At 45.6% G+C, this 14342-nt stretch overlaps 1 protein-coding gene across 1 annotated transcript in view; it reads right to left on the bottom strand.

Moving 5' to 3' along the window:
* Positions 1-14342, bottom strand: part of RPL26L1 (ribosomal protein L26 like 1) — a 313721-nt gene that overhangs the window by 207011 nt on the left and 92368 nt on the right. Inside the window, exon 3 of the mRNA XM_044069871.1 lies at positions 13557-13600. Coding sequence (XP_043925806.1) covers positions 13557-13600 — 44 coding nt within the window. The remainder of the gene's footprint in view (positions 1-13556; positions 13601-14342) is intronic.

Below are 14342 nucleotides of genomic sequence, written 5' to 3'. Positions count from 1 at the left end.
GGTTGTGGCACCCCATTGCCGAGGCATGTAAGAGCCTTGTTCATAGGTTCATAGGTTTATACTAGGCTATCTGCCCTAAGGCATTTATAAGCCTAGCCCAAATTATTGTGGCTTACGCCACCCCTTATATGAAAAAATACTGTGCCCATTAGTTTGTTGTGCCTCTGTCCAGCAGTGACCCAGAGATGATTCCCGGGGTAAACCTACGATCTCCCATCCACAGGTCTAGATTTCTCTTGAACAGAGTCAGCGAGGTGCTCTGCCTCACATGGACCGGGATTTTATTCCACAGCATAGGGAGTCTCTGAGTGATAAATCTATCCCTCCAGCACGTCCTATTTATATCCGTGCTAAGGTTTAAGTCGCTTGCTCTAGTGGTTTTGGTGGATTTGGATTTTTGAGGTGGAGCATGTCCATTAATTCGGGTTGGACATGGCCTTGTATGTCAGGCACATGTCACCTCTGAGCAGACGGTATGCGACTGAATAGAGCTGGAGTTTCTTCAATCTGGCAGCATATGACAGATTTTGGAGTCCCTTTGTCCTTTTGGTGAGGAACTTTTGGGGTCTCTCCAATTGCTGCAGATGTCGGGTGAGATACATCCCGAATGGGGCATTGTACTCGATCATTGGTCTGATAAGTGAAGAGTACAGGGGAACAATGACCTCACTAGATCTGGATGTGAATCCTTCATGATCAGGTGGGCAATGTAGAAGGTCTTTCTAACCACTTTAGCAATGTGAGTGTCAAAAGAAAGGCCACTGTCAACCTGGGTCCCCAGGTCCCTGATAACCTCTTCTGTGCTTAGTGGATTGCCACCTATATGGTAGCTTGGGGTTACCTTGTTTTTCCGAAGGGTATGACTATACATTTTTGGCGTTTAACTTCAGGCCATGGCTCTGGCACCAGCTATCTGTTTCCGTGAGTCCCTTCTGAAGGATATCAGTGTCCGATGCACTTTCCACTATGGCCAGTTTGCAGTCATCTGCAAACTTTGTCAGCCAAAGTCCTCCCATGTTGGCCTGTACTTCTGAGAAGTAGATGCCAAACAATAGGGGCCAAGGACCGAGCCCTGTGGGACACCACTTGTGACCGGCTTGGAGTCTGACACAGCGCCAGCAACTCTAACCCTGTGGGTTCTGTCCTTAAGCCAGTTTGCAACCCATCTTGTGACATATGGGTTTACATTTAAGCTGGTAAGTTTTTCTACAATACCAGAGTGGGGTATTGTGTGAAAGCCTTGCAAGGTCAAGGTAGGCTGTATGGACTGCCTTTCCTCATCAATGGCCTTGGTGACTATTTCAAGAAGTCGACCAAGTTCAAAAGGCATGATCTTCCCTTGACAAAGCCAAACTGGGTCGGGTCCAATGTCTGCAAGTCCCTATATCTTTGTTTATGAGCTCCATTATGATCCTCTCCATAGCTTTGCAGACTAGACTTGTTAAGCTTATGGGCGGTAATTACCAGGGTCCGTGGGCCACCTTTGTGGAGTGGGACCACAGTTGCCGTCACGCCACTCCTTGGGCACGTATCCTGTGGTAAGGCTGAGATTAAACAGCTGCCTTATGTGGGTTTAATTCCTCATTTAGCTCGTGTAGCACACAGCCGGGACACCATCCGGTCCCATTGATGCTGTGTTTTTAGCTTTAGAGAGAGCAGCTTTCACCTGCGCATTTGAGATGTCCGGGAGGCTACACTCGGCTGGGATAGTTATCTCTCCTTTAGGGGAGAGGGGGTGAAGTTTGCACTGAACCTGTCTGCCAGTATGTTGGCAATGTCTGTGGGTTCAGTGATTTTTGTATCATTTTGGACTAATTCTGAGCATATCTGTGAGTTTCCACCCAGGTTCCTAACATAGCTGAAAAAGGCCTTATGATTGTCCTTTGAATCCATGGCAATTCTGCCCCTTGGGCGTCTGTATTTGCCCCTCTGAGGTCTGTCAGAAGTTGGAAAGGACCAATTTTTGGTTGGCCAATTTCTGCTAAAACGAGGGGGCTGTACCTGTAAAAAATCCTTGACCGTCTGCATAGATTTTGCCTTAAACTCCATTTTCTTTAAAACCTCTTCTGCTTTCACACCAAATAAAACATCCTGCTGTAAAGCTGCATCCAATAACTTTGCTTTAACAAGATCAGGTAAACTTTGTTCTTTTAACCAAGCAAGCCTACGAATGACAGACCCCGTTACTGCTGCTCTACAAGAAGCTTCTAATGAATCAAATCCACATTACAAAGTATGTTTTCCCTCTTGTTCTGCTGCATGCAATAAATCCTGCATTTCCTTGTAGTCAGGCTGCTCTGAATGCGTTAGCATTTTTTGCTTTGAGACATCAAATATTGCTGATATTTTAGCATGTGAAACTGGCAATGTAAGGCCCTCATGGCTATAGTAGCTGAGGTGTATACTTTCTTTCCCCATCTGTCTAGTGCTCTAGAATCCATTTCAGAGGATACGAGATTTTTAGCAATAGAGGCCTGAACCCCTTTGGGACCCTGGGAAATGGTTTCTGGGTCAGCAACAGGGCTTTTGTATAGGAATTTGTGAGAGTCAGGGACTCTGTAGTATCTGTCTGGTTTGGCTGGGGCTGGAGGTAAAGAACCTGGATTAAGGCTAGACTCTGAATAAACATCATCCACAATGTCTAGTACTGGTGGAATAGCAAGGGGTCTGTGCTGAGGCAGTAAAAGGAACTCTCGGAGCCTTTTCTTGGATTAAGAATAATCCTGGCCTTCCCAGTGGAAATGTTCCCTCATGGTATGCAAGGTTTCCCCAAAAGAATAGTTCTCTGGGGGAGATGCTGAAGGGATTGACTCTTCAGCATCAGAGTCCTCATATGGGGGAAAGGAGTATTCCTGTTCTTCAGAGGAATCTGAGGAAATGGAAACCTGGTCAGATGAAGCGTAGTCTTCCTCCTGTCTAGGCCTTTTATCAGAAGGGGGATGGGAACCCCTGATCAGGGTTATGTCTTCGGCCATTTTAAGCATCTGTTTCTTAGGCATGGGGCCCCGTACTGCAGAATGTTGTACTGGCTTCCTTACTTTTTAAAGGAGTTTTTCAACTTTGCATAAGATTTAGTAAGTGTAGTTGGCCTGAAGACACCTTCAGCAGCTGAAGGCCTTTCAACTACACTGGGTTCCCCTTCAGCAATGGAGTCGGTAGGGCCTAAAGGTAAAGGCTCCTGAGGCCCAGCAATCTCCGCTTGGGAGTCAGAGGCAGCCTGTGGTCCTAAATCAGCGGTACTCAGGGGCTGCGTAGGCGCCTCACTGAAAACCAGAGAACCGGCGACTGGCCTAGCAGAGGCCTCTGTGTCTGATTTGGATCTTGGCTGCCTGTCCTTATCTTTGCGCTTCTTATGTATCCCGGTCGTCAGTTGCTCCAACGGCATGGTGTAATTAAATTTTCTACCAAAATAATGTTGGGCGAAATCAAACCAACGTTTAATAGTACGTTTGTTAAACCTAGCACAAAACCGACAACCTGCGACGTCGTGGTCTGGGCCTAAGCATGGAATACAATAAGAATGAAAATCCTTGATGTATTTGCTTCCCACAAGAAATATAATTAACTTTTTCTGACATCGGTCTGAGGCAAGAAAAGTTTCCCCAATGGGGTACTTGGCTTTATTGAAGACTTCAGTCTGAAATTCGAATTGAAAATCTCAGGAGTAGGCCGACCGGCACTTGCGAACTGCTTCTGTTTCGGGCACCGCGCGGCAAGAAAGATGAAGAAAATGGCGTCGGCTGCCTCTTTTATACCCCTGTCGCACTGACGTCAGAGAAGAAGCGACTGCAACCGACGCTGGACCGCCTGACGGCAGATAACCCAAGTGTGATGACTGCAGCAGTGTAACACGATGAACAACTTTTGGTTAGGTACAAACTCTTATGTCACCCAGTGGATAGCCAACTGGCTCACACACAGGACCCAAGAAGTTAGAACTAGGGAGTCCACCTCTACAAAGAGGCCAGTCACAAGTGGAGTCCCTCAGGAATCAGTCCTTAGATAGCTCCTTTTTGGCATTTACTTCTCTGCAGTCAAGGCCAATGTCAGTGGTCTCTGGCTGACTAAATTTGCAGATAATTGTAAATTAGGAGCAGTCATTGAATCCCACACTGAAATGTTCTCCACGGGGGCTGACAAACAACTGGTGGCAGAGCCCTGGACTAAAAACTAAATGCCAAGAAATGCATAATAGTATCCTTCATCCACCCCTGGTAAGTTATCACATTAATACAGCTCAGAGTTGACCCAGTAGTCAAGGACTTAGGGACACATTCAGTAATCTAGCCTTTGACCATCACTTGTCTACAGTAATGTACGAACCTACTAGCAAAACAAGAATAATGTAATGTAGACATCATACCCTACAAGCAGACCAAATGGTACGTGACCCGTCTCCTGAGGTAGACGGTACGTGGGACATCCATCACCATATAGCCACAGTGGCGAGTATTCTCTTGTATGTTACCCAACTACTGAGTATGTGCAGGACATCCACATCAAAAGCCATAAGACTTCCACAGATCACAGCCTTCATCATTCCAGTAACGGAGTAGAATGCATCCCTTCTTCATGTACCACCCTACACATCTTCTAGTGATGTTTAACTGAAGTGCAACACCTTTGCCACACATCTTATTGGCCATACTTAGGTATTATTTTTGTTGCATAAACCTTACTGACTGTTGGTGCAGAACACCGATCAAAGTGCACACCAGATGCATGTGCGATACCTGTTCTGGTGAAGCACATGGTACATATATCACTGTTAAACAACATTGACGGCATGGGTTACATTCATGACAGTGTGGATTATGCCATATATATGAACTAGCCAGGATTTATCATAATGTCACATACAAGTATAGCAGTGTCCTTCTTAACACTTCTAGCAGATGTTAGTGTCAGGGCGGTGTGCTTGATTACCCTTAAAGCTTGCTGACATGTCATAATAGTTGTATAAGTGTGTTTGTGCAGAACCATCTAAGATCACTCAAGATAACACATATGTTGCGTCAGAGACATGGTATTACTGGTGGTATTATTTTGACATCTATGATTGTGCATGCTTCTTTTACTGTTGTCCATGGGCCTGTAACTGTGTCCCACTTTTTGGTGACCGCTGTTGATCTTATACTCATATTCAGGCATATCAGTTTGCACAGCTTTACAATATGCACCCAGCCCCAATTGTATATTACATTCCTAACAGACGTCCTCTCCATTGTTCATGTTAGGATGCTTATGTCTCGAAACAGTGTAGGAAATTTGTGTGTGGAAGATTTTCTGTCCATATATCTCCAGTTAATCACTGTATATTAATCAGATCAGACAACAGTAGTAGAAGTAGCGAACGTAAACTCCTCTCAAGTTTGACCTGAGTTTGTTTGCTACTTCTACTGCTATTGTCTGATCTGATTAATATACAGTGATTAACTAGAGATAGAAGGATGGAAAATCTTCACACAGAGAAGTTTCTTACACGGTTTTGTTTTTGGACCCACTATACTTGTTTAGTGGGTTGTTTGAGATTTCGGGGATACCACAGAGATTACTTTTTTTTTTATGCTTATGTCTCAAAAACTTTTAGTTATGTACTCACCATAACTTCAGATGTTTGGGATCCATCTCGCCTACATTCTGAATGATGGGTTCGGAGCCGATCCCTCGGCTCCGACTGCACGCTATGCCAAAGAGCTTAAGTCTCTTATTGGCTGAGCTTACTATATCCCAGGATGCACCACCAACAGTCCCCAGATCTAGTTACATGCACACATGCATACCCTGCTTATATAACATCGTCAGATGAAACAAGATAAAACAGTGGAGCTCAAAACCGCTTCTATCTCTTCTGATCTGCAAGGCAGGGGAAGGAGGGTGGTATTGAATGTAGGTAGATGGATCCCAAACATCTGAAGTTATGGTGAGTACATAACTAAAAGATGTTATGTGATCCTATCTCACATTCTGAATGATGGGACAGCGCCCCTAGCACCTGAATCCTGGGTGGCTCACTGGAAAACACTCCTGGAGTACCGTGGAACCAAATGAAGCTCGGCCTTTAGATGCTCCAATTTGTAGTGGGAAATGAAAGTGTGCGGTTGGACCAGGTAGCCGGGCACAAATTTCCTAAATAGCGAGCTAGAATGAAAAGCTATAGAAGTAGCCATAGCTCTGGTAGAATGAGCTTTGATAGATGATGCAGTTGTTTATTTGAAGAAGAATAGGCCTGAGTTATGCAATCTCTGATCCATTTTGAGATTGTAGCTTTTGTGATGGTTTGGCCCAATTTATTATCTGAGAAGGACACAAACAACTGGTCTGACTTACGAAGTTGCTGGGTCCTGTCTAAATAGAAGCGAATTGCCTGTGAACATCCAATTTATGGAGAGTGTATTCTGCCTCATTAGAGAATTTTGGAAAGAAAACTGGTAGTTCTAGAGATTGTTGAAGACAGAAACTAGCAGACCTTTGGGACAAAGGATGGATTAGGCCTAAGAGATACTCTATCTTTGTGAAAAATGAGATATGGTGGTTTAATAGACAGGGCTTGAAGCTCTGAGACTCTTCTTGCTGAAGTAATAGCCACTAAGAATGCCGCTTTCCATGACAGATATTTTAATTGCAAGTAGCAGCCGGTTCAAAGGGGAGATGTTAATGCACAAGCACTAAATCAAGATCCCAATGGGTGCAGGATGAAATACTGGTGGTCTTAACAGACTCGCACCTTTAATGAATGTTTTGCATAGCCTGCTGCTCATCAAAGGAGGATCCGTGGATTCATGGAATTTAGAGATAGCAGCTAGTTGAACTTTAATAGTTGAGACAGAAGATCCCTGATTAAATAGGGATGTTAAGAATTTCAAAACCTCTGGGACAGGAGCAGTGATAGGGTCTAAGCCCTTGAGTTGAGCCCAGATAGCAAACCTCTTCCACTTACTGAGGTACAATTTGTTAGTGGTGGGTTTATGGGTCAAGACAAAATGTGAACAACTTCCGGTCTAGTGTGTGGCTCCTGACTAAGGTCGGAAGTGGAGGAGCCAAGCTGTCAATTTCAGAGATTGAAGGGACTGATGCCAATGTCCCGACTGATGGATTAGCAACCGGGATCAGGTCTAAGGTCCACGGATCGCCCACCGCATGCTTTTTCAGGTAAGGAAACCATATCTGACGAGGCCAGTATGGGGCAATCAGAATCATTGAAGACCTTAGCTGAGAAGCTTTTGAATGACTTTGGGAAGGAGGGATTGGAGGAAAAAAAGCAACCCTGTTGGCCAGGGTTGAGCTAGAGCATCCATGGCCGGTACTTCCTGATGTGGAATCAAGGAGAAGAACCTTTGGCACTTGGTGTTTTGTGGAGTCGCAATAGGTCGCAGCACGCCCCCATCTCTTGAAAACCTGGGCTGCTACTGTGCGGTTTAGAGACCATTCGTGAGGAGAGAGAATTGTCCTGCTTAATTTGTCCGCCAATACATTTGACTTTCCCGGGATGTGGGTCGCTACCAAGAAGCGGTAGCTACAGCCCATTCCCACACTCTCATGGCCTCTCTGCAAAGGGGATACGATCTGGTCCCTCCTTGTTTGTTCAGATACCAAACCACCGACATGTTGTCTGTGGATGGATGATACCCTGAGGAAGGAACTTGTGTAAGGCCTGTAGGGATAGAAGTACAGCCCTCATCTCCAACACGCTGATGTGGAGAAGATCCGGAAGCCAGGAGCCCTGAACTAGCCTGCCCAGACAATGCCCCCACCCTATCTGGGAGGCATCTGTCGTCAGGGTAACCGCTGGAGGGGGGGGAACAAAAGGTTTGCCCTGATCTAAGTTGGAAGTCTGAAGCCACCAGCGCAGGTCCCTTTGCATATTTCCGTAATCATGATGTGATGATTGGGGAGATCTTGAAAGGACCATTGAGTTGATAAGAGCCACTGAAGAATCCTCATGTGTAACCTTGCTAGAGGAACTAAAATACCGTGGCAGACATTGAGCCTAGGACCTGTAGGACCATCCTGGCTGGGGCTTTGGATCTCGAGATCAGAGCTTGAACTTGGCCCTGTAAGGTTCGGATCCTGTCGGCCGGCCGAAGAAAGACACGATCAATCTTGAGTCTATCTCTGCTCCTATAAACTTTATGCGCTGAGAGGGCAGCAAGACAGACTTTGACCAATTGAATGTAATCCCCAGGAAACACCCAGGAGATGGTGGCTTTGAGGTTGTCCATAAGTAGATGCCTGGTGGTGGCAGTCAGGAGCCAGTCGCCGAGGTAGGGAAACACTTGGAAAAGGCCTCAGGTGAGCCGCCACTACTGCCAAACACTTGGTGAACACCCTGGGGCTGTGGTGAGACCAAAGGGCAGAGCACAAAATTGGTAATGACTGGCTCCCCAGGCTGAAGGCAGATACCTCCTGGACGCCTGATGTATCGGTATGTGATAATAGGCCCTTGAGGTCTATGGAGCACATCCAAACATCCTTCTCCAACAACGGAGAATGGATTGCAACGGACCATTCGAATTTGGATTTCGTGAACGGATAGGTTCAGTCTGCTGAGATCCAATATTGGTCTCAGGTCCCCTGTCTTTTGGCACTAAAAAGAACCTGGAGTAATTTCCTGATCCGATTTGGTCTGTGGGGACCGTTGATGACTCTTTTTGTAGCAGCTTTGAAGCTTGCGGCGCTATTTCCTTTGACTGGGTGGTGGGTCCGGATTCTCTTGGATGGAGGGTGAGTATTTGAATGGGATGGTGTAACCTCCGCAATTATCCGGGCACCCATCTGTCCTGAGTGATTGACTCCCAGGCTTTTAGGTGCTTGGCAACGACACCGACTGGCTCGAGCAGCACAGCCGGGCAATCCTCATGTCGTGGTGGGAGGCTGAAGAGCCACCAAAAGGACTCATGGTCTCCAGAATTGCGGGTCTCTGTCACCTCTGGGACGGCGCTCCTGAATCTTCCTGCTGTTGGGAGAAAAACTTAGATTTCCGAACCACATTTTCCTCCTTTGGCCTTGGGTAGCCGAAGGGAGGAATAACGGGCCCCTACGGCAGAACGCTTTTCCCTCTTGCTCACAGCGGTAAGGGTGTTCACCTTGGGTCCCAAACAATGAGGACCCATCAAAGGGAGCAAGACTTGAAGGCCTCCGAACTGACAAAGCGGAGCCAGGCTTGTCTACGAGAGCCACGCCTGTGCCCGCCTCTTCGGCCGCATAGGATATGAGCCTCATGGACGAAGTTAGCAATTGACGCCAGGATAGCCAACTGAGAGCTAACGGACTGGGCTAGCTGCTCAGGTAGGTTACCCGAGAGGAGTCTGACAACTCCTTCCAGATCCTCTGAAGAAGCCTAGTAAATGTGCCAAATAATTCAGAGACCTTAAGGTAAAGGGAAGTCAGGTATCCATACTCCTTATTAGGATGGATGGACGCTGAAGCCTCTGCCACGCCCTGTGTAGCAGATGCCACCACCATGGCATCTACAGCCACGCCTTTAGTAAGGAACCTCTCGGGGAGCAGATAAGAATTTGTTCGACGAAGGACTGGTTCCACAGTATCAAACAGAAGCTCAAGGGCGGAGATACCAGGAGGCGGAGGGCTGAGCCCCAAAGGCCTTGAGGAGCACTGATTCGTCCGCAGAGGGGGTTTGACATCCAGCCGTCGTTGTTTGAGGATCTCTAAGATGTCTGCAAAGGAGACATCATCAGAGGACACTTAGGGACCCTCTGCATCATCCATATCCCCGATCGAACTACTGGGGAGTCCACGGGAGTCCACTCGATCTCTTCCTTGGGGCCTCTGAGATGACTCAAAAACCCTCAGGAAGAGGGAACCCCCAATGGGGTAACCTCAGGCCTCGGGCCTGGCCACAGACAGGGGAACTACCAAAGACCCAGTCTCCACGCCCAGGAAGGTGCTGGAAACCGGAGAGATGGTCAAGAGGATTTGGCCAAGGCACTCCTCATGGCTCTGAAAGCCGGACCTCAATCCTGGGAGCGCCCAGTCTCCGGGCCATGATAGTAGACGGAAGTCCGCAGGGCAAGCACCGAGGAGGCTCGGAACCCAAAGCATCGGTCCCGAAACATCACCGGGTCCAGCCGAAGAAGTCCACAGATTAAACTCGGACCCGAGGGCTGGTTGGTCGGAGCCGACCCTGAGATCTCCACCGCCCAAGAGCACCTGTTCACGGAGCCGGGCAGTCGGAGGAGGAATAGCAATGGGATGGTCGGCTAAGCCAACTGGGTCGGAGCCAAACAAATTTTGAAGACTGGGACTGGAAAAGTCTAGCACCCTGTCTATATCAGAACATTCTCAAGACCGAGGAACACAGAACGGGTTCGAAACTAGGGGCTCGATGAGAATCCGCCGAGGAAAACACACACACCAGATTCCATCGGTGCCGAGGTAGATTCGAGCCGAGGAAGTGTCTGTTGGTGCCCCTTTGTCGGCTCCGAGCAGTGGAGCCGACGGTGCGCCTCGATGCCCCAGCAATCGCCCGCTCCGAGGAGTCGAGAGGCATCGAGGCAGACACCTCGCCCAAGTCTTTGGAGCCGGGAGAGGCCTGCCTAGGTCTTCAGTCGGATCCGAGCCGCTTTCTTTTGGCAGGAGTCGGAGCGAAGACAAGGCTTCTTCAAAAGAGGGTTTAATCAACCCTTTAAGAATTAATTTATTTTCCTCTCCTGGAGGACCCTAGAGGAAAAGTGACATACGCTACATGACTCCTGCAAGTGCTTAGCCCCTAAACAATAAACACAAAGTAGATGGTCATCAGTAACAGACATCTTAAAAGCACACTTAGTACATTTTTAAAGCCCAAGGCCTAGGGGCTTGAGACATAATGTTAGCAATTCCTGACAGGAAATTTAACCACTGTAGAATCGGTTAGACAAAAGGCTTACAGAAACTGTGTAAACACAACCTTAGGTATAAACCGAAACTTTAACACAGTAAAAGTTCAGTTATAGAGTTTAACCTAAAAGGCCCTGGATTGAAAGGCCAAAACAAACTCTACCCAATCACACACAATAAGTCCAGTACTCAATCGAACACAGCAATAGCAATAGCAAAAGCAATAGTCATAAACGGCTTTTGTGAGATATAAGCACAAAACTGACAGAAAAGTAGTAATAAAGCTACTCAGCCCAGCCAGCTCGAGACCACGCGTTAAGCGGCAAAGAGATCTGGGGACTGTTGGTGCATCCTGGGATATAGTAAGCTCAGCCAATAAGAGACTTCGCTTGGCATAGTCGGAGCCGAGGATCGGGTTCAACCCATCATTCAGAATGTAGGCGAGATAGGATCACATAACATCATATCTTCTCCATTGTTATGTCACCTTGTCTGGCAGTCGCATGATATACATTTTACTGTGAAGTCTGTACTGTATCATGTTGATATGTGATTAGTGTTCCTGCTACAACTGTCTTCCATTTACTTCCCCTTATCTGTTATACATTACAATGTTTTACCCATCCTCTTTCCCTGTGTTCATTCCTACAATTCATCTGTGTGTCCCTAAGCAATACAAACTCCTCCTCTGACTGTATTTTAAATGGCAGCCTATGTACCCTTACAGATCATTTACCCAACTTTGGTACAGAATGGCTTGAATGGGTATTCACTTTCCTGCACTGTGTATGGAACATACATTACTATATGATAAACCCTGGTAATCATTGCAGCATTACACTCAATCGCACCAACCTGGATTGCTGTAAGGGAAACGGGTTAAATAACTATGTAGCACTACACAGGTTTCTGACCACCAACACTTTTGCCTGCCACGTAACTGTGCTTGTTTATGTTTAAATGTGATGCACAGCATGATGATGTAATTAGTGCTGCTGCTAACCGCGCAAACATGTAAACTCCATGTAGGCATCACGTGATGCCTACACAGTTTATTGCATCTTGCAGAAAAACATAAGCAAATTATGCTCAGAAAAAAATAAACGATAAAAAAGTAAAAGTAAAAAGCTGCCTCCAAACTAAAGTAGAAAACTACCAACAAGACACTTGATTCATAAAGCTATCTCAATCTCTATGTGGGAGGGTGGCCAAATGGTTAAGGTGTTTACCTTACAAACGCAAGGTTTGAGTCTGACAAGGGATAATTGGCTAGGCTTACAATGGCTTGCAAGGGCAGTTAGCCTAGTACAAAACCCATGAACCTATGAGGAAATCTTTCTATGCTGCACAACTTACAAAGTTAAGGCATCTAGGCCCAAGGAGGTCATTCTTCCACCATATTTGGCATTCATCATACCTATATAATGCCCCCTTTGATGCATACCTAACCAGGCAAATCCAACAACTGGAACGTCCACAGGGGTTCCTCACTAAAAGAACATAGGGCTTAAGTAAAATATGTCCTATTCAGACTGCCTCAAGGCTCTATTCCTGTATTCTGTCTCCTACAGGCTTTTGAGAGGCATTGTCAGATCCCACACTGATGGACCTCCTGCATATCCACAAAACAAACACCAGAATTATATTTTCTAAGGGCTTGAAGCTTGTCCGATATAAATAGGACCTGCTGTAGAGACAGGTATGTATCCCAGAGGTTACCCAGTCTCTGGAACAGTCCCCCCATCCATGTGAAGCAGAGTTCCTCCCTAACTCAATTCAAGTGCAACTTGGACAATTGGATAGGGAACAGGAAATTTACCCTTGGTGTGGCACCTCTCTCTCTAATGGACACAGGCAGTCTACAAGGATTCATCTCTCGGGGACTAGCTTGTACATGTTTCATCTCCCAAGCCCCTGCTTATACTTACCAAAAGTATTAGAACTTGTCAGAGATTTGGGATGCATGGCTAGGGATAAAAAAGACCTTGTGGTCATTAGCGTAGTAAACACCTATGAACCTATAACAATGAAGAATGAGAAAGAAAGAAGTACAAGCAACAAGAGGAGAGAGAAAACAGCAAGTAAAATGACCAGGAAAGGAAGCAAAAGATTGAAAAGGCAACAAAGATGTAGGAAGTGAGAAATTTATGTAATGGTCCTTTTTAGGAGGGGAGATGGGTGTAGACAGAAAAATCACAATTCCACAGACAGCGCAAAACCAGCAAAGCAAGTGAGAGAAAGCACGGTTATGTACAGTTACCATAAATGTAGATGTTGGAGTGTATTCAATGCTGCATTTTTATACCCCTGACGAACTGATGTCACGGAAGAGACGGCAGCCGACATAGGACACAAGACTTTGTTAAATCAGGCCGACTGAGGGCTACTGCAAGCAGATAACCCAAATGTAATGACTAACAGTGAAACATGAAGATAACCAGTATACTGCAAGAAAATGAAACTAAAAATAAGGGAAAAACACGCTAACAATAACACAGAGTGGGGTGTGGGGTTTAAAAGAAGAAAGAGTATATACACCAACGATCAACTAAAGAAAAACAGCAAAAGGGTGCAACTGGCAGTCTAAAAGTAAACAGGAAAGACTTATCCAATGTTTGAGGCATGGCAAAAAACGAAGGCCCAGACAGTACTTGTAGGCAACTTCAATGTGACAAGTAAAGAAAATAACTTGTAGACAAGTAAGGAAAAAAAAATACTAAGACAAAACAGAAACCAGAAAAGTCATACTGAGCAGCAGCACCTAAAATTACACAACAGAGTAAAAATATAGCTATTAGATATAGACACATACATACTTATTGAAATTAGTTTTATAGCAAGTCAAATAGTATATATTCAGAGTTACATATGTAAAATTCCAAAGCTTACATTAAATGGCAACGGCTTAAAATTAGATTCTCTATCCCGGTCTTATTTCCTTCTTAGGAAACCTAGTTAAAGACATGAGAGGGATTGTCAGAAGAAAATCTACAGGGAGAAAACAATGAACTATGGGAGAGGAGAGGAAGGGCTAGCAGCCTGATTTACAGCAATAAAAACAAATATGAATACAGAAATTTAAGGTCGTTGGAAAGAATACTCCATTTTACCAGATCAGGGACGATAATGGTGCATAAAATCACGTAACGTGATGCACTAATGGCACACTACATAGGTTCACAAACCTGTTTGCCATTAAAACAAATAAAAGTTCTTTCACACTGAAGAAAAACAGGAAGTTACACACACCACCTTTGCTTCAGCTAACAAATCTGGGCACAGAAAAATCACAAGCATGTCCCAATGCTTTATGAGGTAAACGACCACAATGGCTGAACACCGCTCCAATGCAAAGAAAATGTTCTTCTTCCTCATTTGTACTTCAATGAAGGCACGTAGAAAGCCCACATGAAAGCTCAAAGGAAGATGAAACAATGGAACATCTCCTTCAGGAAAATAAGTCCGAGAGTGCATCTTTATTTTGCCAGATTAAACAAGTTCAG

Source organism: Protopterus annectens, chromosome 4.part0 (assembly GCF_019279795.1).
Source record: "Protopterus annectens isolate FY-2018-M chromosome 4.part0, PAN1.0, whole genome shotgun sequence".
Lineage (NCBI taxonomy): Eukaryota > Metazoa > Chordata > Ceratodontiformes > Protopteridae > Protopterus > Protopterus annectens.
This window is presented reverse-complemented; position numbering and strand designations above follow the sequence as displayed.